A 27,622-nucleotide genomic window follows, 5' to 3' on the forward strand; every position below is an offset into this window, starting at 1 on the left:
TATACCACTCTAATGTCAATACAATTGAGCAAGAGCCAGCAGCAGGCTAGTTTAGGTCAGCATGAAGAGTGGATACAAGTGGAAGTAGCTAACCTGTCTTGTTTTGTTTGGAACAAAATCCACCTAACTGACACCTCTCAGTTTACTGATTCAAAGGTTACATCTTGTTGCCTGTTGCCTAGATTTGAGTCACTGGGAATGGATCACAAGTCCCTGCCCATCTGAACGCCTACCAAAATGTATTATCGGGCTCAAATATATAAACCTCAAGTTCATGATCACTTGTTGTCCCTTCTACACTTCTGTCCTGCAGCTACAATCCTGATATAACTCCTCTCTCACTTTTTTAATCTTACCTTTGCAGCAAACATGGCCACAGCTGGTAAGGTAAGTATTAATCATTGTGTGGGCACTCATATTTATTTGATCTTTTAAGCTCACAGATTGAGAATTAGTGTCTTACAAATGATAGTGAAACAAAACAACTAAAAACAATGAAACAGTATCTCATTAATACAATTTGCATGAATATTAATTTGAATGTGCTTCTGCATTTGGTTCAGTTAAGATTTGTGCACACGAGGCTTATTCAGTGGCTCAAGTGTGGATGGATGTAATACAACAGGCCTTTTTCCAGTGTAAATCACTCGTGATATAAGAACTACAGCAGTCCAAAGCATTTCTGATTTGTCTGTTACTGCACAGTTTATTCTGATTATCAATCTCTCCGATAATAATGAGAGCTACTAATGTGCTAATAATGTTACTTTCTGTTAGATTACAATTGTTTTAAAACTGAAGAGAACCTTTGAGAACTACAGCCAAAATAATAGTTTAGGTTTTACTGGTACCTCCCTAAACAGACCATTTGGTTTGCCGATTGACCAACCAACAAAACTCCATTGTCAAACCATTAGCATTAAAACAGTGATTCAAGTTAATTTTTATCTTGAATCACAGTTTCATTGCTCATGCAAAAATCAAAATGTCATCCAAATTTTTATTACTTTTTGATAGGCATACCTCTGGGTATGAGCTGCAAAAACAAAAGGGAAAATAAAAGAAGAAAAGATTGATTTTTGATGAAAACTTGATGCTCTGTGGCCCCTGCCATGTAACAGAGTAACATCTGAACTTTGTATGTTTTGTTGTGGAAATATTTACTGAAGAATGGTATAACCAATGACATGACCCTGTGAATAAAACCAAACTTAGCTGGCTAGCTAGCTGTCTCCTACTTTCTGTCTTTATCTCCTTCTCTCTGTCACCTCTGCATCACTGAAATATATTGTAAGAAATTTGACTCGCAGAGTGGAGTCGCACTTCAGCGTTACACAAATAAGGCCAGACCAACAACAAAGCTCCACTAGCCAAGACCTAACTTAACGCCTTCCTAGCTTTACTCCTGTCCCCATGCAAATAAAATGCAACAAAACACTGCACATCTCTACATACGAATTACAATATACTGTATTGAAAACTTGCATGGTATCACTGCCACCAGGTCATCAAGTGCAAGGCAGCAGTGGCCTGGGAGCCCAACAAGCCTTTGGTGATTGAGGAGATTGAGGTAGCCCCACCACAGGCCAACGATGTCCGCATCAAGGTATTGATGACACAAAATAAAAGTGTCATTGTAATGTGGAAGTGCTGATACTACTAAGCCCACTGAGAGTTAACACTCATAATAAACTTGTCCCTTTAGTCATTTTGAGCTTTCACTGTTTGATTACTCTTTTCGGTGCAGATTGTGGCAACTGCAGTGTGCCATACCGACCTGTACTACCTTTTGGAGAGTATGCAAAAAGATGGCTTCCCAACAGTCCTTGGCCACGAGGCAGCTGGGATTGTTGAGAGTGTTGGGCCTGGAGTCACTGAAATTCAGCCAGGTTAGTATATATAAACACATACATATACTGTATATATGTCTGTGTGCTTATTTTCTTTTTTGAACTTTCATTCAAATATGGGACAAAACAGCACATCCAAACTGTAATGTGCCTGAGTTTGTGTGTTTGTGTATGTAAAGTTTCAGAATGTGGTGGCAGTGGGTGTATGGTGTGGGATTCATGTATGTATCTGTCAAATCTGATGTTGTCTGCCCGGTTTGATATACTAGTGGACTCTGAGGTTGTACGGAAGGTGGAAACAATTTTCCTTGCAGAAGGACAAATACATTTTAATGTAATCTAATCTAATCTAAAAAAAAAAAAAAAAGCAGCAGCCTCAGTCACCAAAACACACATAAACATTTAACACTGAAATGTAAAAAGAAATCACAAAAAAAGTGTCGTGTATGAGCTTCAACTTCCTTTTTTTTTTTTTTTTTTTACCAAAATTGACCTAAATTTCACTTCTGACTGTCACATGGCATTATTGTCTTTGTCTTTCAGGAGACAAAGTTATCCCATTATTCATGCCCCAGTGCAGAGAATGCCGCTTCTGTAAGAGCCCAAAGAGTAACCAGTGTGCATGGTGAGTTCATTAAGTACTCATCTCCTGCCATCCACTCCATTTTCTCTTCATTCTCAACTTTTCAGTGATGTCTGATCAGGGCCAGAGCAGGACTCATTTTCAGCCCTGGAGTTTCATGCTTCAGACCGGCCCACTTTAGATCACGACCTATTATTAAAATCATGTGTACATTTTAAGTCTACCATAGCGCACTGTTATATAAAGCCTTGTAATTCAGTATATTTTTCTAAAATATTTCCAATTCAGTGCAAGTAAGGGTTGCTTCACAATGTAGATTTATATCAACATGAGTGCACAACCTCAACATTATTCTTTACAACAGATCCTTTTCAACAATATCTGAATCTATCTTCTGTTCAAATCAGTGTTTGTTTGGGCATAGAAAGTGGTTACATTGGAACTAATGCTTGCTTGTTCATACACTCTGTTACAACAGCTCACCTGTTCCTTCCATACTGACAGGAGAAATCCCCTCATACTGGCTCCTGGCTCTGCTTCCGACACTAAATCACATTTTAAAAATGGTCATAATTCTCAGCACAAATCTCCCCTTTTTACAAAGCCTTCTGATCAGTTCAGGTCAGTTTCATTAATGTAGTGCTGAATCATCTAGCATCTCAGGGCACTTTTCATATAGAGAAGGTCTACACTATCCTCTTCATTCTATTAATTGTAATAATATTCACTAACCGAACAATCCTACCTGCCCACTCTGGATTTGTGGGCTCATGGCTGGTGCTTGGTGCTGGATCTTGCCTCTGACTCTGAGGGGCTACAAGACAAAGTTTCCCAGTTATGTGGCGGCGCATCATACTATAATTTAAATAATGTTATATTATATGCCACAATGCTACACAATTCATTGACATGATAATCAATTAACTTGAACAGTGGTTTGCAGGCAAAGTTCAACATCTTGCCGTGCCCGTTTCATTGTCCACATTTGTCGTTTCCAACCGCGAGCTCATTTTACTCAAAAAGTTGCCAATTTTAGCACATTTCGCTGCGTCTGTTTCCAGAGCTTTCCTCTTTTAATTCTTGCCTTCTGCGTGCCACCCTTGCTCTCCCTATTTTCCATCTTTCAAACACCACTGACCAAGTGCACGGACGTGTTACTTCAGGGTGCGTCTGCAAAAGAAAGAAAGAAAGAAAGAAAGAAAGAAAGAAAGAAAGAAGCGCTGCCAATGGAGGCGAAGGCGGCCCAGGGACAGCGGTAGCAGACTACATGATCAACCCAGTGCCATGACTGAACACCGGCTAAAAAAAAAAAACTGTTAACACCAGCCCACGGGAATTGTCCCGGTCCTCCCGATTAAGCTCTCCGGCCCTGTGTCTGATGATACCAGAGGACTAATAGGACTAAAGCGTAGCACTCATATTTTGTTTCAGGGGGCCCACTATGCAGACAAACATGAAACCACCAGCCTACAGGTTAACCTGTAAGGACAAGAATTTGCAGCAATGTTTGGGAGTTGGTGCCTTTTCTGAGTACACTGTGGTGAACCAGATAGCTGTGGCTAAGATTGACCCTGCTGCTCCTCTGGACAAAGTCTGTCTCCTGGGCTGTGGGGTCTGCACAGGTTATGGAGCAGCAGTTAATACTGCTAAGGTGTGTTTATTTGACTCTTGCAAATAGATTCACTTTTCACTTTTCTTCATTGTTATTATTAAATTGAAGCTACGGAATGAGACATTTTGTGTAAAATGCCAATAAATTTGACACTTTTTATGACATAAGACCTTAAAATAACCACCCATTCCAAGACACAATAATCTTTCCATTGATTTTTACTGTATAGAGCATTACAAAGTCCAAACTTAAGTGTCACATTGACTAAGGTCTGTTGTACTTTAGGTGGAACCAGGCTCCACATGTGCTGTGTTTGGCCTGGGAGCTATTGGCTTGGCCGCAGTCATGGGCTGCAAGGCTGCAGGAGCCGAGAAGATTATTGCTGTTGACATCAATCCAGACAAGTTTGAGAAGGCCAAGGTGTTTGGTGCGACTGACTTTGTGAACCCCAAGGATCACAATAAACCCATCAGCCAAGTGCTGTCTGAGATGACTGACGGAGGAGTGGACTTTTCCGTGGAATGTGTAGGGAATGTGGAACTGATGGTAAGATGATTTGATTTGATCTGCTTCAAGAATATAATGAAGACATTTACCTAAACATTATAACGACAACCTTTATTCCAATCAGACTCAACTGACTTCAATTATTGAAGAGATGAGTGGCATTTATTTAAGTCTGCATGCTTCTGGTTACTCCTCCCTGAGCTGCCACCTCATTGTGGTGAATGTGTTTGAAAGCCCTAGTAATGCTAGGAGCTGCATTGCTGGGTAGGGTCTCCCAAGGCAACTTGGTCCTAGTTGAAGTGCCAGACAAAGGGCGCTCAAAAGACCCATATGAAGACAACGAACAAGGACCAGTGTACCCTGCCCGAAGACATACTGGGTCTCTTCCCTGGAGCAAAGTCTGGGGATGGAGCCTGCCAGCCAGTGCCTGTTGATCGGGCCTTCGCCCTTGGGGCCAGGTTGTGCCCAGCCCCAAACAGAGACATGGGTCTGTCCTCCAGTAGGCCCACCACCTACAGGAGGAGCCATAAGGGTCTGTTGGACAGCAGTCCAAGGTGGGGGCCTTGGTGGTCCGATTCCTAGGCACAGAAGCTAGCTTTTGGGACATGGAATGTCACCTCTCTGGTGGGGGAAGAGCTGGCACTTGTGGAAGAGGTTGAGCGGTACCAACTAAGATATAATGTGGCTCACCTCGACTCAGCGCTGGCTCTGGCACCCAAGTCCTCGAGACAGGTTATACTCTCTCTCATGCTCATGAGAGGTGGAAGGCAGGGGTGGGCTTTCTGATACCCCCAGACTCTCTGCCTGCACGCTGGGGTTTACCCGGGGAGACAAAAGAGTTGCTTCCCTGTTCCTTTGGGTTGGGGAACGGGTCTTGATTGTTGTTTATGCTTTCACGCCAAACAGTGGTGGTTCAGAGTACCCGCCCTTTTTGGAGTCCTTGGGAAGAGTGTTGGATAATGCTGGGGTCTCCATTGTCCTGCCGGGGCACTTCAACGCTCACTTGGGCAATGACAGCATGACCTGGAAGGGCATGATTGGGAGGAATTGCCTGCCTGATCTGAAACCAAGTGGTGTTCAGTTGTTGGACTTCTGTGTCTGACCACCATGCTCAAACATAAGGATGCACTAGGCACCAGGACACCCTAGGTCATAGGTCAATGATTGACTTTATAATCATATTGTTGAACCTGCGGCTGCATGTTTTGGACACTCGGGTGAAGAGAGGAGCAGAGTTGTCAACTGATCGCCACCTGGTGAATTGGATCAGTTGGCAGGGGAGGACACTGAGCAGACCTGGTAGGCCCAAACGAGTAGTGAAGGTCTTCTGGGAACATCTGGCAGAAGATCCTGTTAAGTTGGAACTTTGACCTCGGGTGGGCAGAGGTGGATGAAATCCGCCCTGGGCATCTCAAGGCTGTGGATGTTGTGGGGCTGTCCTGGTTGACACACCTCTGCAACATTGCATGGTCATCGGAGGCGGTGCCACTGGAGTGGCAAAATTTCTCAAATTTCTCCCCAGGGAGACCAATAGAGTTACTTTGACTTTGACTGGCCTGGAAACACCTTGGGATCCCCCAGCAGGAGCTGGTGGAAGAGGCTCGGTACAGGGCTGTCTGGGCTTCCTTGCTGTTGCTGCTTCCCCCTTGTGACCCGGACCCAAATTACCAGAAGACGACGAGTGCTTCTGGTTACAAGCCCCCTGACCCTGTGCTGTTTGTCCATCTAGCGCAGTGCCCTGGAGTCTTGTGTGCAAGGTTGGGGTGTCAGTGTGATTGTTGGCTTGACACACTTGAACGACATTTCTGCCCCACCCATGCAGCTCATCGCTGGACGCACATGGAAGGGCTCTGCATTTGGAGGTGGGACAAATATGACCATAACCAAATGGCTAAATGTTCTGCTATTTCTAAGGTATTTGTATTCTGGACAAGACTGTATGCTCTTATTCTGATTATTTTGTGATTAAGGCTTTAAGGGTAGAGATGCAGTGCCTCAGATGGTTAAAGCTTACCTGGACAAGAAGCTGAAGCTAGATGAGTTCATTACTCATAACATGACTTTGGACCAGGTCAATGATGCCATTGAACTGATGAAGCACGGAAAATGGTAGGTTTACTCAACTATATACTTTCTAAACCATTCACGACTCAACAACAACACAGATAAATGAATAGGTGCAGGTCTGCTCACTTCTCACTTTGTTTCACAGCATCCGGACGGTCCTGAATGTTTCTCCACAATGAGACCACTGTGATGCTGTTGATGACCCCAAAGCAGTAATTTACCACTCTCTCACAGTTATATTCATACAAATAATAAAATGCACAGAATAAAGAGATCTATCAAATTCTACACAATATATGTGTTTGACCTTGAGCAATCAACACTCTTCAGAATCATCTGCAGTGTTCATTAAAAGTTAAACACAGGAAAGTGTTTATATGGCAAAATAAATTGTCTGAACAGATGGCCTCTCTGATTTCCTTGTTTGTGTTGTGCTTTTAGTGTCATGGAAACAGCATTTAAATGTCTCCAGTAGGGATGATGAGATTCACCGATTCATATTGGTGATCCGATACAAACGTTTGCAATGCGACTGCACCGGTAGATTCAAGGTACATCGGATATAATTTACGGGTGAATTTATGGTGCATCTCATCTAGCCTGTCTGCATCGGTAAATTCCATGGTTAAATTGATGTCGTACTATTCCCTGGCAAGACGTGTTTTTCGAGGCGGATTTTGGGTTTTTCAAGTGAGAAGGTAAACTGGACAAAACGCACAGAATCTGCAAACAATGCCGAGCAGCTATCAATTACGTCAGTTGCACAACAAACTATGCACATTGTTAATACTGTGCTTTCTGAAACTGTTAAACTGTGAAGTTTTATACGTTTTGTAAAATTGTAGAGACAGAGAACATGATTCAGAGCAAGGATTGCTTATTATAAATAAAATTTAATGCTCTGTCTATACATACTGAATTATGTCTTTTTTTAAAAAATAGGATTTATTGGTTTGCTCAGTAAAAACAAACCAAATATTACATGCATCTCTCAAATTGATACAGAGAGTACAGCAGAGTTTTGCTCTAAGAAATCTGATATGGGCACATTCTTGTACCACAACTGACTGTATCGAACTGGATACAATATGTGATATTGTAAGCAAGTCATATCATTATCAAATCATTTTTGAATCACATCGTATCGTGAACAGGAGCGAATCGCATCGACAGAGGCTTCAGTGTATTGTTAATGTATCCTATCGGTGCCTGCGTATCGAGATGCATATTGAATCAGCCTCAGTGGTGGAGATATACATCCGTAGTCTACAGCATTGTCTATCATGTCTCTGAATGCTCCGTTAAACTGCATTCAAAGTGTCAGTCACATAATTTTAGCTCAGGTTTACTCTAACCTGCCTCATTTTATCAATATTGCTTTACTTGGTAGAAAGTGTATTGATTCTGCCTGAATGAGCTGCAGGTTTTGTCCCTGAGCAGTGCTTCTGTCTGGTTTTAATAAACACTAAATGAAATTATATGAAACCATATAACTACATAATCACTGCTAATGTTGAATGCAGAGCTCACAATTGCTCTGTTTTGCCCATTGTTTTTTGGGTCCACTTTTTATAAAATCCTTATCATTGTCTTGGGAAGACAATAGCTGATTCAGCAGAATCCATGTTTGGATTTGCACACACTGGATTTACTGTGGTTACTTTTATTCAGCTTTGTGCACTTAGTACTGTCAGGGTGAAACGAGCTGCTTAGTTGTAGCCACTGTGGTTTGTGTGTATTTATTTTTGGTGTGTGTGTTTCGCTCCCCTTTTGATGTGTGGTTTTTTTTTTTTTTTTTTGGTGGAGGGGAAGCAGTTTATTTCATTGCATGGACTGCTGCTGCTGCCACTGTGATACTGTGATGAGCCAGATATCTCGATAAGTAAAGGAACGAAAACCCGCCTGATCTGTCAGGTTTGTGTGAGTGGGCTGCTAACTGCTGCGGTGCCCATCAGTAATTGTGACTGTTGATGATTGCAGCAATACGGATCGACGACGAGCGGAGAGACGAGAGCAGCGCAGGGACAAGAACAGCTGACAGCCTGCACGCTGACGCCGGACCACGCCCCCTGCCACTGAACCTTCACCACTAACCGGACTAAGTATAGAAAAACACTCTTGTTAGATTGGACAGGAACCTATGAGGCGTTTAAGGACTGCAGTACTTTTTTATCTTTTTAAATCTTTTCTTTAGTAACTAAACCCCTTGTTTTAAACCTCGTCTTTTTAAATAAATTGTTGAATTTGTACCTTCCTTTTGTGTCTGTGTTGGTGTGGCCCGGGGATATTAAAATACTATTTGTCACAGCCTTGTGACAGTACCAGCCTCCTAAAAAGAATAATACAGGCTGTAGTAGTTATAGTATCACAATTGTACATGTCAGCTCTTTCTACTTTGTTTGACAAAAGTAACACCGCAACCTCACATTTTTAATTTCTACAGGTAAATATGTCTACTCACAGAATCGCAACTGTGTTTGTTTCACTGTGATCATGTATTCATCATCAAATTAAAATTATATCTATAATAGTCGATAGATAGACTTGTTGCATGTAGAATCTCAAGTTTTGTCATTCAGTAAAGCAACAGAACATTTTCTTCTATGAATTGTTTTACTGTTATTTATAACCAGCAATTTTATTGTTTAAAATTCCCTGGAGTGATCACTATGACAGCCCTGTGCCCAGACATTGTGTTCTGGTCAACACCTGCCAGAGCAGTCATCATGGTGGAACTATCGTTGTTTTTGGCAGCCTGTTTTAACTTTAGTCTTAGTCTAGTCTTTGTGTCAAGCCGTCATTTTAGTTTTAATTAGTTTTACTCATGTTCATATTCTTTTTAGTCTAGTCAAGCTTCAGTCAACTAAAAGTCTAAGCATTTCAGTCTTATTTTAGTCAGAATTATCCGTGACTATTTTTGTCTAGTTTTAGTCGACAAAAATTGTATTTTAGTCTATTTTTAGTAATGCAATTCTATTTAATCCAGTCAATATAGTATAAGTACCTAGTAGTATAGACAAAACCAAAATTTTCTTTTAGTCAAACCCATTTCACAATTCAAACAAGGTTGTCTTATTTTTATATTATTGTTACCTTACACTCAAGAATACATCCATTCCAGGCATGAAGACGCTCTGATTTGAATTTACAACATATTTATTTTACCAAGCAAAGCCAGCTGGCTGGCCATTGGCCCCGTTCTCTGTGTCAGTTGTCTGTTATTAATGCTAACCTACTACAGCTGCATCTTCTAAATACTGCTGTGAGTGGGACCTAATGCCATGACGTCGCCTGCGAATGTACAGTGCAACCTGATGCAGCCCCTGAAGTGAGACACATGTGGCGGTACGAGGGCTAATACAAGATTATGGTAAGGATCTAAGTATATGACTTTGACAGGAAAACCGACAACGCCACCCTGGGAATTTCACCCAGGGAATTTTGAATGAATGGAAATTGTAGTAGACAAGGCACACAGGTAAGGAATATGAAGGAGGGCAGGAGATGTGGTTCAATGTAACCCAGGACACCACCACCACCGTCGGCTCCCAGCAACTAAAAGGAGAGGGGAGAACACAATTAGTCGCTGTACTGTTGGTTACTTTAATTAAAAGTCACAGAGGACAAAAAAAGAAATAACCAACAAACAAACAAAAAAAGGAAACAAAGAACCAGGTCTCTGGCCAGAGAAACAAAAAACAAATGTACATAATCCTTAATTTGAAATGAAAACTAAATAATGACAAACCAACCAATGGAGTCAAAATAATACTCTATAATCAAAAGAAACACGTAAAATCTTATTTCTTTCTTTATCTCTTTCTATTTCTTTTGTTGTTGTATTAGCTATACATTGAATCATTATTCATGTTGGGATGAAACTGTACCAGGATTATCATTTAATGTTGTCACCCAACCATAGGAAGTGTCTAATGCATGCTGTGAACAATGTTGAAATGTCATTGAAAATTTGTTATTGAAATTATATGTGATTGACCATAGTGAGAAGCAGATGAGCCCCTCGTGTGAGTCATTGATTAATTCAGCTCCTTGAGGCGATTGTGCGTCACAAACTGTCTCACATGTTTGACGGCCAGCCCATTAGACACGCCCCTGGAGCGAGATTTAAATGTCTGCAGCCGCAGCATGAATTTAGTGCGTGCGCTCGTTACTCACAGTGCGTGCGTTACTCACGGTGCGCGCGTTACTCAGAGTGCGCGTTACTCCATCTTGTCTTAAGTTATGTTGCGTTATGTTTAGTTTTGTCTCTTAGTTCTTTGTCTTAAGTTTTGCACAGTTGTTTTTGCTCTTTAAGTTTTTCCCGTCTTCAAGCTACTCAAAAGCCATACCGAGTAGCGTGATTTATTTTTCAGAAGACGTGCTTCTATAATTTGCCGCAAGTTTTCAAGTTAACCTTTTTGTTTAGCCAAACGTTTTGTTTTAACATCAGAAAATTTAGGCAAGTAATACTAATTTTGTAGCCTTTTTCGACCGACATCGAAGAGACTCTTAATTTGTACTATCAGTCCAAAATAATCCGTCACGGACTCAACCGAACCAAACCCTGCAGCCAGCTGTTGATCCTTGGTCCGACTAACGACCATCCGGAGCCGTCCCTCATCTGTAACCGACACCGAAGAACCAGTTCCAGAGACGTCACCGTCCAACATCAGCTCTCCACCTTGGTGCGCTTGGCTTCCACCAGACCACTGAGTAGATCGAGCCAAGGACAACCATCTGGGCATCTTCGAGTTAGTTCGGAGCAGAGCACAACGGGACGCCATCAGTCAAGTAGGCATGCTAAGTGGGTTTGAATAAGAGTTGGTCCGTGAGGTTAAGATACTGCTAATTTATCCAAATTCTCTCAACTACTCGTTAATTCCCTAACTTTACGTTTGCGTCCTTATTATCCCCTTACAACTACTTCTCACTATCGCTAATTTATTTACCATTATGTTGCCATAAGTTTCTTGTGTGTTTTGTCATATCATCTCCCATCTTCTGTCTTATTATTCACGATACATCACTCATTATCCATAATTCTGCTTAATAAATGATATTTTGATATAAGTCCTGGTTAGACGGTGTCCTTTTGAACTGAATATATACGATCCCTGTATCCAGAGTTTACACTTCAGATTATCAGACTGGTTTATCGTTAAGTTCATTCGTTAGTAATTTTATCAGCGTTATAGCAGTTGATTTCTGCAGTCCTTCTTAGCTGAGGAAGGTGGTGCCCCGTTATTTTATCAACGAATGCAACATCAAATTAAGGTAGTCCCCTAGTAACACTACAGTAAACTCAACTAAAAATGAAAATAGAGGAGCAAGAGAGCGAGCAAAGGAATGCTGAAGTCAACAACGATAAGACATGGGATGGGTTGCATTCAAGCAGCAATCTCTGAGGCTGAAAAATGAAGTCAACGCAGAAGTGCCAAAAAGTGCAGTGCAGTTCCTCAAATGACCACTTGATGCTGGCTCCAAGAGGGAGTCAGTCCCCATAAACGCCATATGGAGATGCCCAGTTGTACAGCATAAATAAACAAGTTTACAGCCAAAAAACTGTATTGCTCTCTGTAGCTAATTTCCCTGTGCATGACAACTGCACAGGGGTGAATTTTCACATTGGATCTTCAGAAACCTTTGGGTGATGTCACAGGGACTATGTTCATGTTACATACAGTATGTGGTTGCATTCAAATTTATTCAGACAAATTACATTGGGAAGACCAACTGTGACTTTCCAGGAGTAAGCAGTGAACTTGTTTGCCTGAGGCCAGCATCTGCTGGGTCTTGGTGATTGGTGTCCTCCTATCGGGTCCACACTCCCTGGGACACAGCCTTAATAAGGTAGTGCTCTTACTCCACTCATGAAACTTCCTACACAACCATGGTCTTCCTTTGTTTCTTCGAGGCTTTGCATATTTATATGATATTTTTGCTGAATCAGTACATCAGACTATTTTTGGTATCATGCAGATTTTGCTTCTGTTTGCATTCTGCATACTATATGCTACATTTTTTATTTAAATTTTTTCTGTTTATTTTTTCTGTTTCTTTTTACTGTTTATTGCCGATTAAGTACGTACTGCAAAAATTCAAAAATATAGCAGCTGGTTTTGAATGCGGTCAGTGTGTTCTCAAGCCAGAGTTTGAGAATGTGGTGGCAGTGGGCAAATGGTGTGGGATTCATGTATGTATCATTTTCCTCCAACAATTTTCCTTACAGAAAGACAAATACATTTAAATCTATTCTAATCTAATCTAAAACATAGCAGTGGCCAAAACACACATAAACACTGAAATGTAAAAAGACATCACAAAAACTGTAGTGTATGAGGTAAATAAACCATTTACAACTTCTATTTTCTTGTGCAAATACTGGCTGACATTTCACTTTTGACGGTCACATGGTATTATTGTTTTTGTCATTCAGGAGACAAAGTTATCCCATTGCTCATGCCCCAGTGTAGAGAATGCTGCTTCTGTAAGAGCCCAAAGAGTAACCAGTGTGCATGGTGAGCTCAATAAGTACTCATCTCCTGCCATCCACTCCTTTTTCTTTTCATTCTCAATTTTTCATTGTCTGATGATACCAGAGGACAGATACTTCAGATCTTTGTACTTAAATTGCAAGTCCTCAGTAAACCTGCTAACAGGACTAAAGTGCAGCACTCATATTTTGTTTCAGGGGGCCCACTATGCCGAAAGACATGACACCACCAGCCTACAGGTTAAACTGTAAGGACAAGAATTTGCAGCAATTTATGGGAGTTGGTACCTTCTCTGAGTACATTGTAATGAACCAGATAGCTGTGGCTAAGATCGACCCTGCTGCTCCTCTGGACAAAGTCTGTCTCCTGGGCTGTGGGGTCTGCACAGGATATGGAGCAGCAGTTAATACTGCTAAGGTGTGTTTATTTGACTGTTGCAAATAGATTCACTATTCCTCATCCTTACTATTAAATTGAAACAATGGAATGAGACATTTTGTGTAAAGTGGCAATAAATTTGGCACTTTTTATGACATAAAAGACTTTACTTATTGGAAAGAGTAACCATCCATTCCAAGACACAAAAATCTTTCCATTGATTTTTACTGTATAGAGTATTACAAAGTCCAAACTTAAGTGTCACATTGACCAAGGTCTGTTGTACTTTAGGTGGAACCAGGCTCCACATGTGCTGTGTTTGGCCTGGGAGCAGTTGTCTTGGCTGCAGTCATGGGCTGCAAGGCTGCAGGAGCCAAGAGGATTATCGCTGTTGACATCAATCCAGACAAGTTTGAGAAGGCCAAGGTGTTTGGTGCAACTGACTTCGTGAACCCCAAGGATCATAATAAACCCATCAGCCAAGTGCTGTCTGAGATGACTGATGGAGGAGTGGATTTTTCCATGGAATGTGTAGGGAATGTGGAAGTCATGGTAAGATGATTTGATTAGATCTGCTTCAAGAATATAATGAAGACGTGTTACCTAACCATTACAATGACAACCTTCATTCCAATCAGACTCAACTGAGGTCACTTGCTCAGCAATAATTATTGAAGAGCTGAGTGTCATTTAAATCTGCATGCTTTTGGTTACTCCTCCCTGAGCTGCCACCTTATTGTGGTGTAGTAGAGCTGTCAACTGATCACCACCTGGTAAGTAGGATCAGATGGCAGGGGAGGACACCGAGCAGACCTGGTAGGCCCAAATGAGTAGTGAGGGTCTGCTGGGAACCCCTGGCAGAAGAACCTGTTAAGTTGGAACTTTGACGTCGTTCCGGGGGCGGTTGGGGACATTGAGTTGAAATAGACCTTGTTACACTCCAGCATTGTTGAGGCGGCTGTCGCAAGCTGTGGCCTCAAGGATGCTGGGGCTAGTCAAGGTGGTAACCCCTGAACCCTCTGGTGGATACCAAGGGTGAGTAGAGCTGTCAGGCTGAAGAAGGAGGCCTATAAGGCGTGGTGGACCTGTGGGTCTCCAGAGGCAGCTGACTGCTACCAACAAGCCTGTCCTGGTTGACACACCTCCGCAACACTGCATGGTCATCCCAGGCAGTGCCACTGTAGTAGCAAACTAGGGTGGCGGTCCCATCTTAAAGAAAGGGGACCAGAGAGTGTGTTCCAACTACAGAGGGATGACACTCCTCAGCCTCCTCAGCAAGGGCTATGCCAGGGTACTGGAGAAGAGAGTCCAATCGATAGTTGAACTGCAGATCGAGGAGGAGCAATGCATTTTTGCCCTGGCCATGCTAAGGTACTGGAGGGAGCATGGGAGTTTGCCAAACCAGTCCACTTGTGTTTTGTAGATCTGGAGAATGCCTATGACCATGTTCCCAGGGGCACCCTGATGCAGGTGCTCAATCAGTCCATTGTGGTGAAGAGGGACCTAAGCCAGAAGACGAAGCTCTCAATCACCTATGGGCATGAACTTTGGGTAATGACCAAGAGAGCAAGAACGCGAATCCAGGGGGCCAATATTTGTTTCCTCGGTAAGGTGTCTGGGCTCAGCCTGAGAGATAGGGTGAGGAGCTTGGATATCCAGGTGGAGCTTGGAGTAGAGCCGCTGCTCTTCCATGCCGAGAGGAACCAGTTGAGGTGGTTCATGCATCTGGTGAGGATGCCATTTGGACGTGTCCGACCCAGGACATGCTGGAGGGATTATGTCTCTTGGCTGGCCTGGAAACACCTCTGGATTCCTCAGCAGGAGCTGGTGGAAGAAGCTGGGGAGAGGGCTGTCTGGGCTTCCTTGCTGTTGCTGCTCCCCCCCCCCACAACCCGGACCCAAATCAGCGTAAGACAACGAGTGCTTCTGGTTACAAGCCCCCTGACCCTGTGCTGTTTGTCCATCTAGCACAGTGCCTTGGAGTCTTGTGTGCAAGGTAGGGGTGTCAGTGTGATTGTTGACTTGCATGATATTTCTGCCCGACCCATGCAGCTCATCGCTGGACGCACATGGAAGGGCTCTGCATTTGGAGGTGGGACAAATATGACCATAACAAAATGGCTGCAGCCTATTGTTCTGCTTTTTCTTAGGTATTTGTATTCTGTAAGTCTGCTCTTATTCTGATTATTTTGTGATGAAGGCTTTAAGGGTAGAGATGCAGTGCCTCAGATGGTTAAAGCTTACCTGGACAAGAAGCTGAAGCTGGATGAGTTCATTACTTATAACATGACTTTGGACCAGGTCAATGATGCCATTGAACTGATGAAGCACAGAAAATGGTAGGTTCACTCTACTATATACTTTCTAAACCATTCATGACTCGACAACAACACAGATAAATGAATAGGTGCAGGTCTGCTCACTTCTCACTTTGTTTCACAGCATCCAGACGGTCCTGAATGTTTCTCCACAATGAGACAATTGTGATGCTGTTGATGACCCCAAAGCAGTAATTAACCACTCTCTCACAATCATATTCATACAAATAATAAAATGCACAGAATAAGGAGATCTATCAAATAATACACAACATACGTATTTGACCTTGAGCAATCAACACTCTTCAGAATCATCTGCAGTGTTCACTAGAATTTAAACAGGGGAAAGTGTTTATATGGCAAAATAAATTGTCTGAACAGATGGCCTCTCTGGTTGCCTTGTTTGTGTTGTGGTTTTATTGTGTTGTGTGTCATAGAAACAGCATTGACCTGTCTACAGCATTGTCTACATTGTCTAAACAGCAGACACACTAAATGAATTATGTGAAACCATATAACTACATAATCACAGCTAATGTTGAAAGGAGAGCTCATGATTACTCTGTTTTCCCCATTGTTTTTTGGGTCCACTTTTTCTGAATCATTATCATTGTCTTCAGCAATTTCTGATTCAGCAGAATCCTTGTTTGGACTTGAACACTTTTATTCAGTCTTGCACATTTAGTAACAGCCTCCAAGAAAGAATAACACAGGCTGTCGTAGCTATCGTACTGACTTGCTGTGAAGTCATGCACATGTGGGCAACACAAGAAGTGAAGTCATGCACATGTGGGCAACACAGCCACACTCTGTCTTGTGGTGTCCCACAGGGTTCTGTCCTGGGTCCAATACCATTTTCACTATATTTGTTGCCTCTGGGTCAGGTAATTAGCCGTAGCAGTGGGATGTCATATTGTTTGTATGCTGGTGATATTCAATTATATTACCCATTCAAACCCGACAAGAGCAACAAATGATCAATTTTAACTAACTTGCTTACGCACAAAACGGGGCTTGAAAGTTGCGTACGCAACTTCCTAGGCAAAGGTTGTGATTTCTAAAAATAAACTTAGCGTGAGAATGTGCACACCGGTACACCAACTTTGATGCTTGCGTACGAACATTTTGGAGACAGGGGTAACTGGCGGTGCAGGTGGTGAGGTGGTGAACTGAAGCCAGATTGATCTCATACATTTAATGTCATCACATATCAGACTTATAGACCCGCGTAATCATAAACACCCAAGTCTGCAGCGTTATAGATGTGTTCCTTTAGTAAGCCGTTAGGCCTACTGCTGTATGCACAATGTTCATATATCATACTTCCATCTTCAAATGATACAGAGCGGTGGATGGCACTGATGGATTAGTATTAATTATGACAAGATGTGTAACAATCATTCAGTTTGCTGAGTAAGCGTATAAATAGTGCGGTGACACTCGTGCGTAATGCTGCACAATGGATGCCCTGGCACTGCTGGAAGATCACAAAAATTGTAGGATCAGGATGGAGAGAAGTTTTAGGGACCACGGAGATTTCCTGGCCCATGATGATGACTGGCTAATAAGCCGATTTAGATTCCCTAGAGCGGTGCTCTTGGAGCTATGTGCTGAACTGGGCCCAGTGTTAGATAGACCCACCCGCCGGAACCGCACCATCCCGGTGCATATCCACGTGCTGACCACTCTGGGGTTTCTGACGACTGGCTCCTTTCAGCGAGAATTAGCCGACAGGTAAGGGTTTGATATGATTAATATTATATAATGTTACATTGTCTGTCTGAAGCCCCTTTTGGGTATGATATAATTCAGTTAAATTATGTCCTTAGGTCTGGGATGTGGCAGCCATCCCTCAACGCCATAATAGGCCATAAGGTGAACCCTGTTATCGTTTCATCTCGTTCCAACGTCTGCGAACTACACAATCTTTAGCTCATAAAAAAGAACGACTTCTGTTAAGTATACAACTAAAAGTTTGTTGCAAATAAACCTGCCGATTATTTACGGCGAGGCATTTCATGTCGAACTAGCTTCTTCAGAGCGTAGTAATATTTTGGTTCGCGAGTGGTGGCACGAGTCGTCACGTGATTGTGCTAGACCAATCGCGTAGCTCCATTATGACAACAGCCCGGAAACATGGGGACGTCCCTAGTTTCATTCAACGTTATCGATATAGAGGAATTCTACCTAAAGTCTTCTAAAGTGGGCCAAATGGATACTAAACAGTGCTTTATACATAACTGCCTCCAAGAAGAACAATGAGGCAAATAGACAATAAGGTGAAATTTTAATGTTCATGTCGTTTTGATCAATAAAAGGCAATAATTGTAGGTCAATGACAAGGACCATTCATTTATTCATTCCTTCATTTATTCGCTCATAACTAAATACAACTCTGATCAACCATAAAATAATCTGCATGGAAAACATATATACATATTTACAATATATACAACAGCATACAAAAATGAATGGTAATGTTACCAATGAAATCAATGCAATAGCCTACAATTCTCAGACAACTGCCTACATGCTAGTCCTCACTGTCAGTGTCAGGACAGTTGTCATCTTCCCTCTTCTCGATTTCCTTTGTGTTTGAACAGTTGCAACACCTGCATAAGTCTGTGCAACAGAGTCCTGCAGAGATGCATGAACATCTGCCTGTCTCACAGGCACTCTCTTTGCAACTGCAGTGTATCACATGCAAAACACTGTCAGGGGCTGGATTTCTTGTCATCCATGTGACTTGTAGGTTTCCATCTTCCAGGTGCCAACCGTATCCAGCGGGTGATGGAGCGCCTATCTTTTGCTTGACACAAGACCTCATGATTGCAGCCTGATAATTTGCCCTTTTGCAGTGCTGATGGAGGGCATCACTTGTAGGGGGAATAGATAATTCTGGCAAGGCCGATGATGCCATAAAGAAAGCGTTGTACCTGGCCTCACTGACATTTTCAGCAGCTGGCTGATCATACAGGTGGCATACATATTTGCAAAGTAGTGCAAAAGTTGAGTGGTCCAAGTTAAAGTCAGAACCCAGATTTTAAAAAGCCTTATGGTACTCATCTTTCACACATGCCACATAAAATGTCTTTCTTTTGCCTTTACCATAAAAGGCACTTGTGGAGTCACACCCAGTGAACGTATGTATCCCAATCAAGGATGAACACACACTGGGTCCGAGAGCTGATGACACCTTGGTAATGTCAATGATGCGTGTCCTGTTGCCCGTCCCTGTGAAAAAATATAAGCTGCATGGTAAATTTGTCTGCAGACTTACAGCAATGACTGCCACATCAGTGTCAGGGCTCTTAATGATGACAGTTGTATGCACCTGTGCAGCATGTTGTGCATGTAAAAACACCCTTGTGTCACATTCTTCATGATCACATTGCAGGTCTTCAACAGCACAAACAGGTTTTTGCCCACTCCTCTAAGGTCTGCATTTGTCCATGCAACATACAAGAATTCAACAAGTGCTTCTTTATTTGTTCCTTCAGATAGAAACTTTTTCCACTGGGTTGGGGTCCTCTGATCCGGGCCATAGATTTGCATGCACTGTGATCCTCCATCAGCTCTGCTTGACCGTTCTAAGTTTTTGATGCTTATCTGTGGGTATTGGTCAGTAACAAAGTCAATGCGTGTACACTTGTGCTGCAAAGCAAGTTGAACTATGTACTGCAGTATGGTCTCTGCAAGCTCTCCAAATGTACCTGGTCGGGATCGAATAAAGAATGGCATCATCTGCTGGAACACTGTCAACTAAGCAGTCTCCTCCTTTGCTCTCTAATAAATCCATTAGAGCTGATTTGTTTGTTTTAACAAGTGAACCATCAGCACTGGCTAAAGGATAAGAAACAGTCCCCAAGGAGTAAGACAGAATTTCCCTCATTCCTATCTTTCTGCTTTGACCTAGGATGAGGAGCCTGGAAAACAGCTTCTTGTCGGCACGCAAAATCACCTCCTTGCCTGCTTCAGATTTCTTTTTTGCCTTACCCTGGTCACTGAAGGTCTTCAGTTTTTGTGACTTTATGGGTGAAAATATGTCAACTGAATTAGTCAACAATCTCTGTTCCATAAACTCCTTCATAGCATGCTCACCCTTTTCTGATGCTCCAAGCAAATCTTTTGTGACGTCTTCTGCTGCTACTCTTCCAGAACTAGCACACACAATGCTCTCTTGGTATGTATCAAAAGGGTTCAGCATGGAATCAATGGTGGAAATGATTCTGCAGACAGCCTTTTCATCAGCATCAATCCGTGTTCTGTCAAGATCTTTTCGTGTGCGTACTTCAGGAGATATTCCTGCCATGGACTCACATTGTCTTGCTATAGCAGCCCTTTCATGTTGTGACAATATCCAGTGATACACGGCAGATCGATTCTGTGTTATGCCTGTCCAGCCACCTTTCGTCTTGGCATCTCTGTTGCAGGTTTGCTCAATAGCCTGGTCACAGGCAATGGAGGCAAATCCATGAGCACTTTGTCGCTGGACAGTCCACTGGCCTTTCACACTAATCTCTCTGTGGCAAGAGGGATGTGTAATTGGCAAATTCACCATTTCCAGCCAGTATGGAGGTAGGTACCGAGCATAATTGACACGATCATAGGCAAAAAACCATGGCATCATTAGCCGGACCGTTGAGAGGTGAAGCTGCCAGTTTGACTCACGTGTTGCACGCACAAACAGTAGGAGTAGCTGCATCATATCAATGTAGGAACTCCAGAAAGCAAAAGTTGGATTTTCTGAGCTTTTTCTCTTCACAAAGTCAGTGTATTTTGAACACATGCTACTAAACCTCTGATCTGCGTTCAAAACATTCATCAGCTGGTCTGGAAAAGCACGTTTCATCTCAGTCATGACATCCATGTACTCAGCTCTCTCTTGTGGTGGCAAGGAGTCCAGGAAGGTGATAAATCTGATACGCTGCAGACTCTCGTACAGAAGTTTGTGAGCCCTCATGCTGCGATTGTAGTGATGACCATTGATCACCCCATTGATGGATCCTGGGGCAACAACTTCAGATTCGATGAGAATATCTTGAAGCCCTGCATCTCCAAATCTTTTACCTAAAACACTCAGGTAGGACATGCATGTATGGAATTCACCGAGTCTAATCACCAAACGCTGTGTAAAGTCATCATTCTTCCAGTGGAATAGCTGTGTTTTGGCATATATAGCTTGGTCAAACACTAAAACTATGTGATCCAGTTCTAGCTGGTCAGCAATCTGGACACTTCGCTTCAGGATCGTGTTGACTGTTGACATCTCTGTTGGTGAGGCCTCAATGACTGGAAGATAATACAATGCTGACTTTTGCAGAGTGTTTTCACCTTGGAGCAGTGTATGGAACCCTGTCCAGCTTGGGATTGCACCTCCAATCCGCATATGTGGACTTCACGAAAACATACGCCAATGCAGCTTGTGCAGCAGAGTGGGTGTCCATTCTGCATGTCTCTGCCTCCATTGGTTGACACAAGTTGTGTGGGCCTTGCCTTTTGGACTGATGGTATGGCTCTATAGGGATCTGGGGGGGAGCTTTGAATGAGGAAACTCCTTTTCTCAGTGGCTGTCGGGTGGCTGTGGACATAGTCTCGTTGGCACAACTCTGGAGCATAATTCCGTTTGTATGATGAGTAGTTCCACGGCCTGATAGAGTCTCCTCGCTCCGGGGGGCTAGTGGTGAGTCGGGCCTCCATCAGGACCCCCCAACGTTTCCAGATGACTGTTTCCTTGGGTTGGAAAGATCAGACTATACCTGTCCTTGCCTTAGTGGACTCCAGGGCAAAAGAGAACTTCATTGACAGTGAGTTAGCTAAGCAGCTTTGTGTTCCTTGTGATCCTTTACCAGTTCCCCTTGACGCCAGAGGTCTCAATGGACTGAATCTCACTCAGGTCATCCACAGAACAGTTCCAGCATCCCTGGTCATTGCTGGTAACCACCGAGAAGAAATCAGTCTTCACCTTATTGATTATCCCTGTTCTCCTCTGGTGTTGGGTTATCCCTGGCTGAGACATCATAATCCTCACCTGGATTGGGTCAAGGAAGAGGTTTGTTCTTGGAGTCCATTTTGTCATGCAAACTGTCTGCGTTCAGCTCTGACTCCCTCCGTTCCTGTTAAGATTGCACCTGTTAAAACCATAGACTTGTCCCTAGTTCCTCCTGAGTACCACCACCTAGCCGTCGCCTTCAGTAAAGAAGACACCCTGTCTCTGCCTCCACATCACCCCTATGACTGCGCCATTGAGCTGCTCCCTGGCGCCACCTTGCCCAAGAGTAGGTTATATAACCTGTCCAAGCCTGAGCACCAATCCATGGAGGAGTATATCCGAGACTCCTTGGCTGCTGGTATCATTCGCCCCTCCTCGTCTCCTGTAGGAGCTGGCTTCTTCTTTGTTGGAAAGAAAGATGGCTCCCTCCGTCCCTGTATCGACTTCCGAGGTTTGAATGAGATCACCGTTAAAAATACTTACCCACTTCCTCTTATCAACTCAGCTTTCAATCCGCTCCACGACGCTTCCATCTTCACGAAGTTAGACCTGAGAAATGCATACCACATCATCCGCATCAGAGAGGGTGACAAGTGGAAGATGGCCTTCAACACCCCCTTGGGACACTTCGAATACCTGGTAATGCCAACGCTCCTGCCATTTTCCAGAACCTGATAAACGACGTCCTCCAAGATATGATCAACCGCTTTGTGTTCGTCTACCTCGATGACATCTTAGTTTACTCCAGAAATCTCCAAGAACACCGCCAGCATGTACGTCAAGTACTAGAAAGACTTTATAAGAACAGACTTTTTGTTAAGGCCGAGAAATGTGAATTTCACGCTGCAACTGTGTCCTTCCTCGGTTACATCATCTCCCCAGGAGATCAAAATGGACCCCGCCATAGTGGCAGCAGTCAAAGAATGGCCTCAGCCAGAGACCAGGAAGCAACTACAGCGTTTCTTAGGATTCGCTAACTTTTACAGATGTTTCATTAGAAATTATAGTAAGATTGTTGCACCTCTAACTGCTCTTACCTCCACAGCCAGAAGTTTCAGCTGGTCCCCGGATGCCACCCAGGCCTTCCAGGACCTCAAGGACCGATTCACCGCTGCTCCTATCCTCACCCAGCCTGACCTGTCCCTGCAGTTCATCGTGGAGGTAGATGCCTCTGACACAGGAGTTGGAGCAGTCCTGTCTCAACGTTCCCCAAAAGATGGAAAACTTCACCCATGTGCCTTCTCCTTTGTCGCCTAGCACCTGCGAAGCATAATTATGATGTAGGCAACCGGGAGCTGTTGGCCGTCAAGATGGCGCTCGAGGAATGGAGACACTGGCTAGAGGGCGCCGAAAATCCATTCATTATCTGGACTGACCACAAGAATCTCGAGTACATCCGCTCCGCTAAAAGACTGAACCCTCGCCGGGCCAGGTGGATGCTGTTTTATGAAAGGTTCCAGTTCACCCTCACGTATCGACCCGGCACCAGAAACATCAAGCCCGACGCCCTCTCCCGCCAGTTTTCCCCTGACAAACTCCCGGAGGAGCCTGAGACCATCCTGCCTAGAAGCTGCGTGGTGGCCTCCCTTACCTGGGAGGTCGAAGCCCTGGTTCGTCAAGCTCAAGGCCAGCATCCTGTCCCAGAAGGTGTTCCTCCTAACCGACTCTTCGTTCCTGATCCTGTCCGATCCCAAGTTCTTCAGTGGGGTCACGCCTCCCGGATCGCCTGTCATCCTGGGTCCAACAGCACGCTGGAGGTCATCAAAAGAAGATTTTGGTGGCCTACCCTAGAGAAGGACACCAAAGACTTTGTGGCTGCTTGTCCTGTCTGCGCCCAGAACAAGACCCCCCATCAACCCAGCTCTGGCCTTCTTCAACCCCTCCCTGTCCCTAATCGACCCTGGTCACACATAGCTATGGACTTCATCACAGGTCTTCCCCCTCTCACGGTCACACTGTCATTTTGACCATTGTTGACCATTTCTCTAAGTCAGCCCATTTTGTGCCTTTGCCCAAGTTTCCTTCCGCCAGAGAGACCGCTGACGCCCTTATCCAACATGTCTTCAGGATCCATGGTATCCCCTCCGATGTGGTGTCTGATCGTGGACCCCAATTCATTTCAGAGGTCTGGAGGGCCTTCTGCGGTGCGCTTGGGGCCACGGTCAGCCTCACCTCGGGGTTTCATCCTCAGTCTAATGAGCAAACGGAAAGAACCAACCAGACGCTTGAGACATTCCTCCGATGCATGTCCTCAGAAAACCCTGGCTCTTGGAGTACTCAGATTCCCTGGATTGAGTATGCCCATAATTCCATGACCAATTCCTCTTCGGGTCTCTCTCCATTCCAGTGCTCCTTGGGTTATCAACCCCCCACATTCCCGGACCAAGAAACCGAGCTCAATATTCCTTCAGTGCAAGCTTTCATCGCCAGATGCCGCAGGACCTGGAAAAAAGCACGAACATCCCTGCTCCAAGCCGTCCAGAAAATGAAAGTTCATGCCAACTGTCACCGACTCCCTGCACCCGCATACACTCCTGGCCAAAGAGTGTGGCTCAAAGCCAAGGATCTGCCACTGAAAGTGGAATCACGCAAGTTGGCACCTTGCTTCGTGGGACCTTTTGAGATCAACAGGATCATCAACCCCAGCGCTGTTTGCCTGAAACTCCCGCCTTCCATGAAGGTTCACCCGACGTTCCACGTCTCTCAGCTCAAGCCTGTGATGAACAGCGCTCTGGCCCCCCCTAGCCGTCCCCCCCCTCCACCCAGGGTCATCGATGACGCTCCTGCCTTCACGGTCCGTCGGCTCCTGGACGTCCGGAGGAGGGGTTGGGGTCTCCAGTACCTCATGGACTGGGAGCAATACGGTCCGGAGGTGAGGAGTTGGGTTCTGCGACGCCAGATCCTGGATTACTCCCTGATCCGGGACTTCAATCAGGCCCATCCTATGAAGCATATTCGTACCCCTGGAGGGGCACGTGGAGGGGGGGTACTGTTGTGCCCAGCACCTCTGGCGTTGTGTAGCGCAACCTTTTCCTCCCTTTCTGCATTTTTCTCTCCCCCTCGCTCTTCCTTTCTCTCTCTCTCTCCCAGGCAGCGTGCAGGCAGCGGCGGCAGCACAGGTATGGTGAATCTGTAATCAGGCTACCGCACACCAGCGGCAGCACTCCAATCAGCTCACTCTGCTGCAGCGCTTATTAAGAGACAGGAGCCCACTACTCGTCGCCAGTCTGTAAACCTACAAACTTTGGCTCCATAAGCGTTTTGATTACAAATCTATCGTGAAATAATCCTAGTTTGTTCCGTGTGCAGATTCCTCGTTCCAGTACTCATTTCGGTCATTACCTGCAAACGTCTCCTCCGGATCATCTTCTCACCTCTCGCCTTCTCCACGTCTGCATGGTTTTCCACCTCCAGCCGCAGCTGCTGCCGCCTTCTCCACCACGCTGCCAGCGCCAGTCTACTGTCTCCCTCACTGCCCCCAGTTAAGTCCCTCAGTTCGTCCAGTCGTTTCATTAGTTTTGAGTTTTCTTGATTAATTTGTTTTCCTAGTATTCATTCCAGTTCCCCTAGTTCTTGGTTAGGTTGTAAATTCAGGAGACAATAGATTAGCCAGTTCTGTTTAGAAGTGTTTTGTATTATATTTTCTAGATCATCTTATTTCTTTCTCATTTCACCCCAGCTGTCCTGGGTACCCTTTGTTAACTTTTCTTATCATTAAATCTTCCTCATTATATTTGTACTGTGTGTGTGTGTTGCTTGCACCTGGGTCTCCAGTGGTTCCCATAACAGATGAGTCTTGAAAATCCCCAGACAAAGGGCTGACAACATGACTGACAGTGAACAGGCAGGGAGAGTGTGCAAATCCATATTACTCACAACACAGACTGACAGGGCGTGGACGGGAGGTAAGGCACCCAGGCAGGAAAGCAGGAAAGAAAAAAAGTTGCACAATACTCAGGTTGTTACAGGGGTCTCAGTTGTTACCACATGGTTGAGTGGACAATTCTATAAAAGAATACTGGCTTGAAAGCCGACCGAGGCAGTAGGTGAGTCTTGATTGCATGGTTAGAGGCAGGTGTGCTCAGGAGAGGAGGAGGTCAGACCAGACCTGCCAGCTACACCTTGCAGTGACATCTACTAGGCATATAAAGAGACAGGAGACAGACGGAGAGGGAAGCACAAAGACACAACAGGAAAAGAAGAGGAAACCCCAACAGTTGTATGATTCTTAAATGACAGTGCCCTAGCATAAATCTCATGTCGGCTTTACTTATTCAATAAATGTGATTTTCAAAGGCTGAAATCTCCCTAATCTTTGTCGGATTCTCTCCTCAATTCTAACAGCGTTGAACATAAAAAATGAAATATATAATATCACAATCGACATCTCATATGGCCATGAATTACATGATTAATACAGTACATTATATGGCTACATATTACATAACAGTAACTGCTAAAGAATAATTATTTACACCAGGCCAAAGTTCAGTTCTGATTAATTATTGAAATTTTGAATGACATCAAATTATGGTCAAGATTTGGGGATGAACATAAAATAGAACTGACCTGAAGAATAAAATGCCACTTCTGCAAAAAAAAAAAAAAAATAGAGAGTGTATTGCTCATTCCAGTTTTTGTATTTATTTAGGGCCTTAAATTAATTGCAATTAATTCTAATTGCCTCCTCCTTGAACTGCCACCTTATCGTGGTGGAGGAGTTTGAGTACCCGAATGATCCTAGAGGCTATGTTGTCCGGGGCTTAATGCCCCTGGTAGGGTCTCCCAAGGCAAACAGGTTCTAGGTGACGGGTCAGACTAAGAGCAGTTCAAGAAGCCCCTATGAAAGAAATTAAAGCAAGGAAGCGTACGTCGCCCGGATTGGCGTCACCGGGGCCCCGCCCTAGAGCCAGGCCTGGGGTTGGGGCTCGCAGGCGAGCGCCTGGTGGCCGGGTCTTTGCCCACGGGACCCGGCCGGGCACAGCCCGAAGGAGCGACGTGGGCCCGCCTTCCCGTAGGCCCACCACCCGCAGGAAGGATCAGAAGGGGCCGGTGCTATGTGGAATGGGTAGCAGTCGTGGGCGGGGGCCCCGACGACCCAAATCCTGGACAACGACTCTGGCTATGGGGACATGGAATGTCACCTCACTGTGGGGGAAAGAGCCTGAACTAGTGCGGGAGGTTGAGCGGTACCGGCTAGAGATAGTCGGGCTCACCTCCACGCACAGTCTGGGCTCGGGAACCCAACTCCTTGAGAGAGGCTGGACTCTCTTCTACTCTGGAGTTGCCCGCGGTGAGAGGCGGCGAGCTGGTGTGGGCTTGCTTATAGCCCCCCAGCTCAGCCGCCATGTGTTGGAGTTCTCCCCGCTGAGCGAGAGGGTCGCTTCCCTGCGCCTTCGGGTTGGGGATAGGTCTCTCACTATTGTTTCGGCCTACGGGCCGAACAGTAGCGCAGAGTACCCGGCCTTCTTGGAGTCCCTGGGAGGGGTACTGGAAAGTGCTCCAACCGGGGACTCCATTGTTCTGCTGGGAGACTTCAATGCTCACGTGGGCAGCGACAGTGACACCTGGAGGGGAGTGATTGGGAGGAACGGCCTCCCCGATCTGAACCCGAGTGGTGTTCTGTTATTGGATTTCTGTGCTAGTCACAGTTTGTCCATAACGAACACCATGTTCAAGCATAAGGGTGTCCATCAGTGCACGTGGCACCAGGACACCCTAGGCCGGAGGTCAATGATCGACTTTGTAGTCGTATCATCTGACCTTCGGCGGTATGTCTTGGACACTCGGGTAAAGAGAGGGGCTGAGCTGTCAACTGATC

At 44.6% G+C, this 27,622-nt stretch overlaps 2 protein-coding genes across 2 annotated transcripts; both read left to right on the forward strand.

Annotated features, from left to right (window-relative positions):
- The first annotated feature begins 363 nt into the window (after positions 1–363).
- Positions 364–6,829, forward strand: LOC139342129 (alcohol dehydrogenase 1-like). Its single transcript, XM_070979060.1, has 9 exons — positions 364–387; positions 1,505–1,606; positions 1,748–1,889; positions 2,394–2,475; positions 3,865–4,084; positions 4,331–4,591; positions 6,282–6,414; positions 6,523–6,661; positions 6,765–6,829. The coding sequence occupies exons 1-9, from the start codon at positions 370–372 to the stop codon at positions 6,796–6,798; spliced, it is 1,131 nt and encodes a 376-aa protein (XP_070835161.1). The 5' UTR covers positions 364–369; the 3' UTR covers positions 6,799–6,829.
- A 5,948-nt stretch (positions 6,830–12,777) lies between these two features.
- On the forward strand, positions 12,778–15,967 carry LOC139342440 (alcohol dehydrogenase 1-like). The gene is made up of 7 exons (XM_070979532.1): positions 12,778–12,799; positions 13,056–13,137; positions 13,311–13,530; positions 13,783–14,043; positions 15,460–15,583; positions 15,692–15,830; positions 15,934–15,967. The coding sequence occupies exons 1-7, from the start codon at positions 12,778–12,780 to the stop codon at positions 15,965–15,967; spliced, it is 882 nt and encodes a 293-aa protein (XP_070835633.1).
- The last annotated feature ends 11,655 nt before the right edge of the window (positions 15,968–27,622 follow it).

Source organism: Chaetodon trifascialis, chromosome 14 (genome assembly GCF_039877785.1).
Source record: "Chaetodon trifascialis isolate fChaTrf1 chromosome 14, fChaTrf1.hap1, whole genome shotgun sequence".
In the NCBI taxonomy this organism is placed as follows: domain Eukaryota; kingdom Metazoa; phylum Chordata; class Actinopteri; order Chaetodontiformes; family Chaetodontidae; genus Chaetodon; species Chaetodon trifascialis.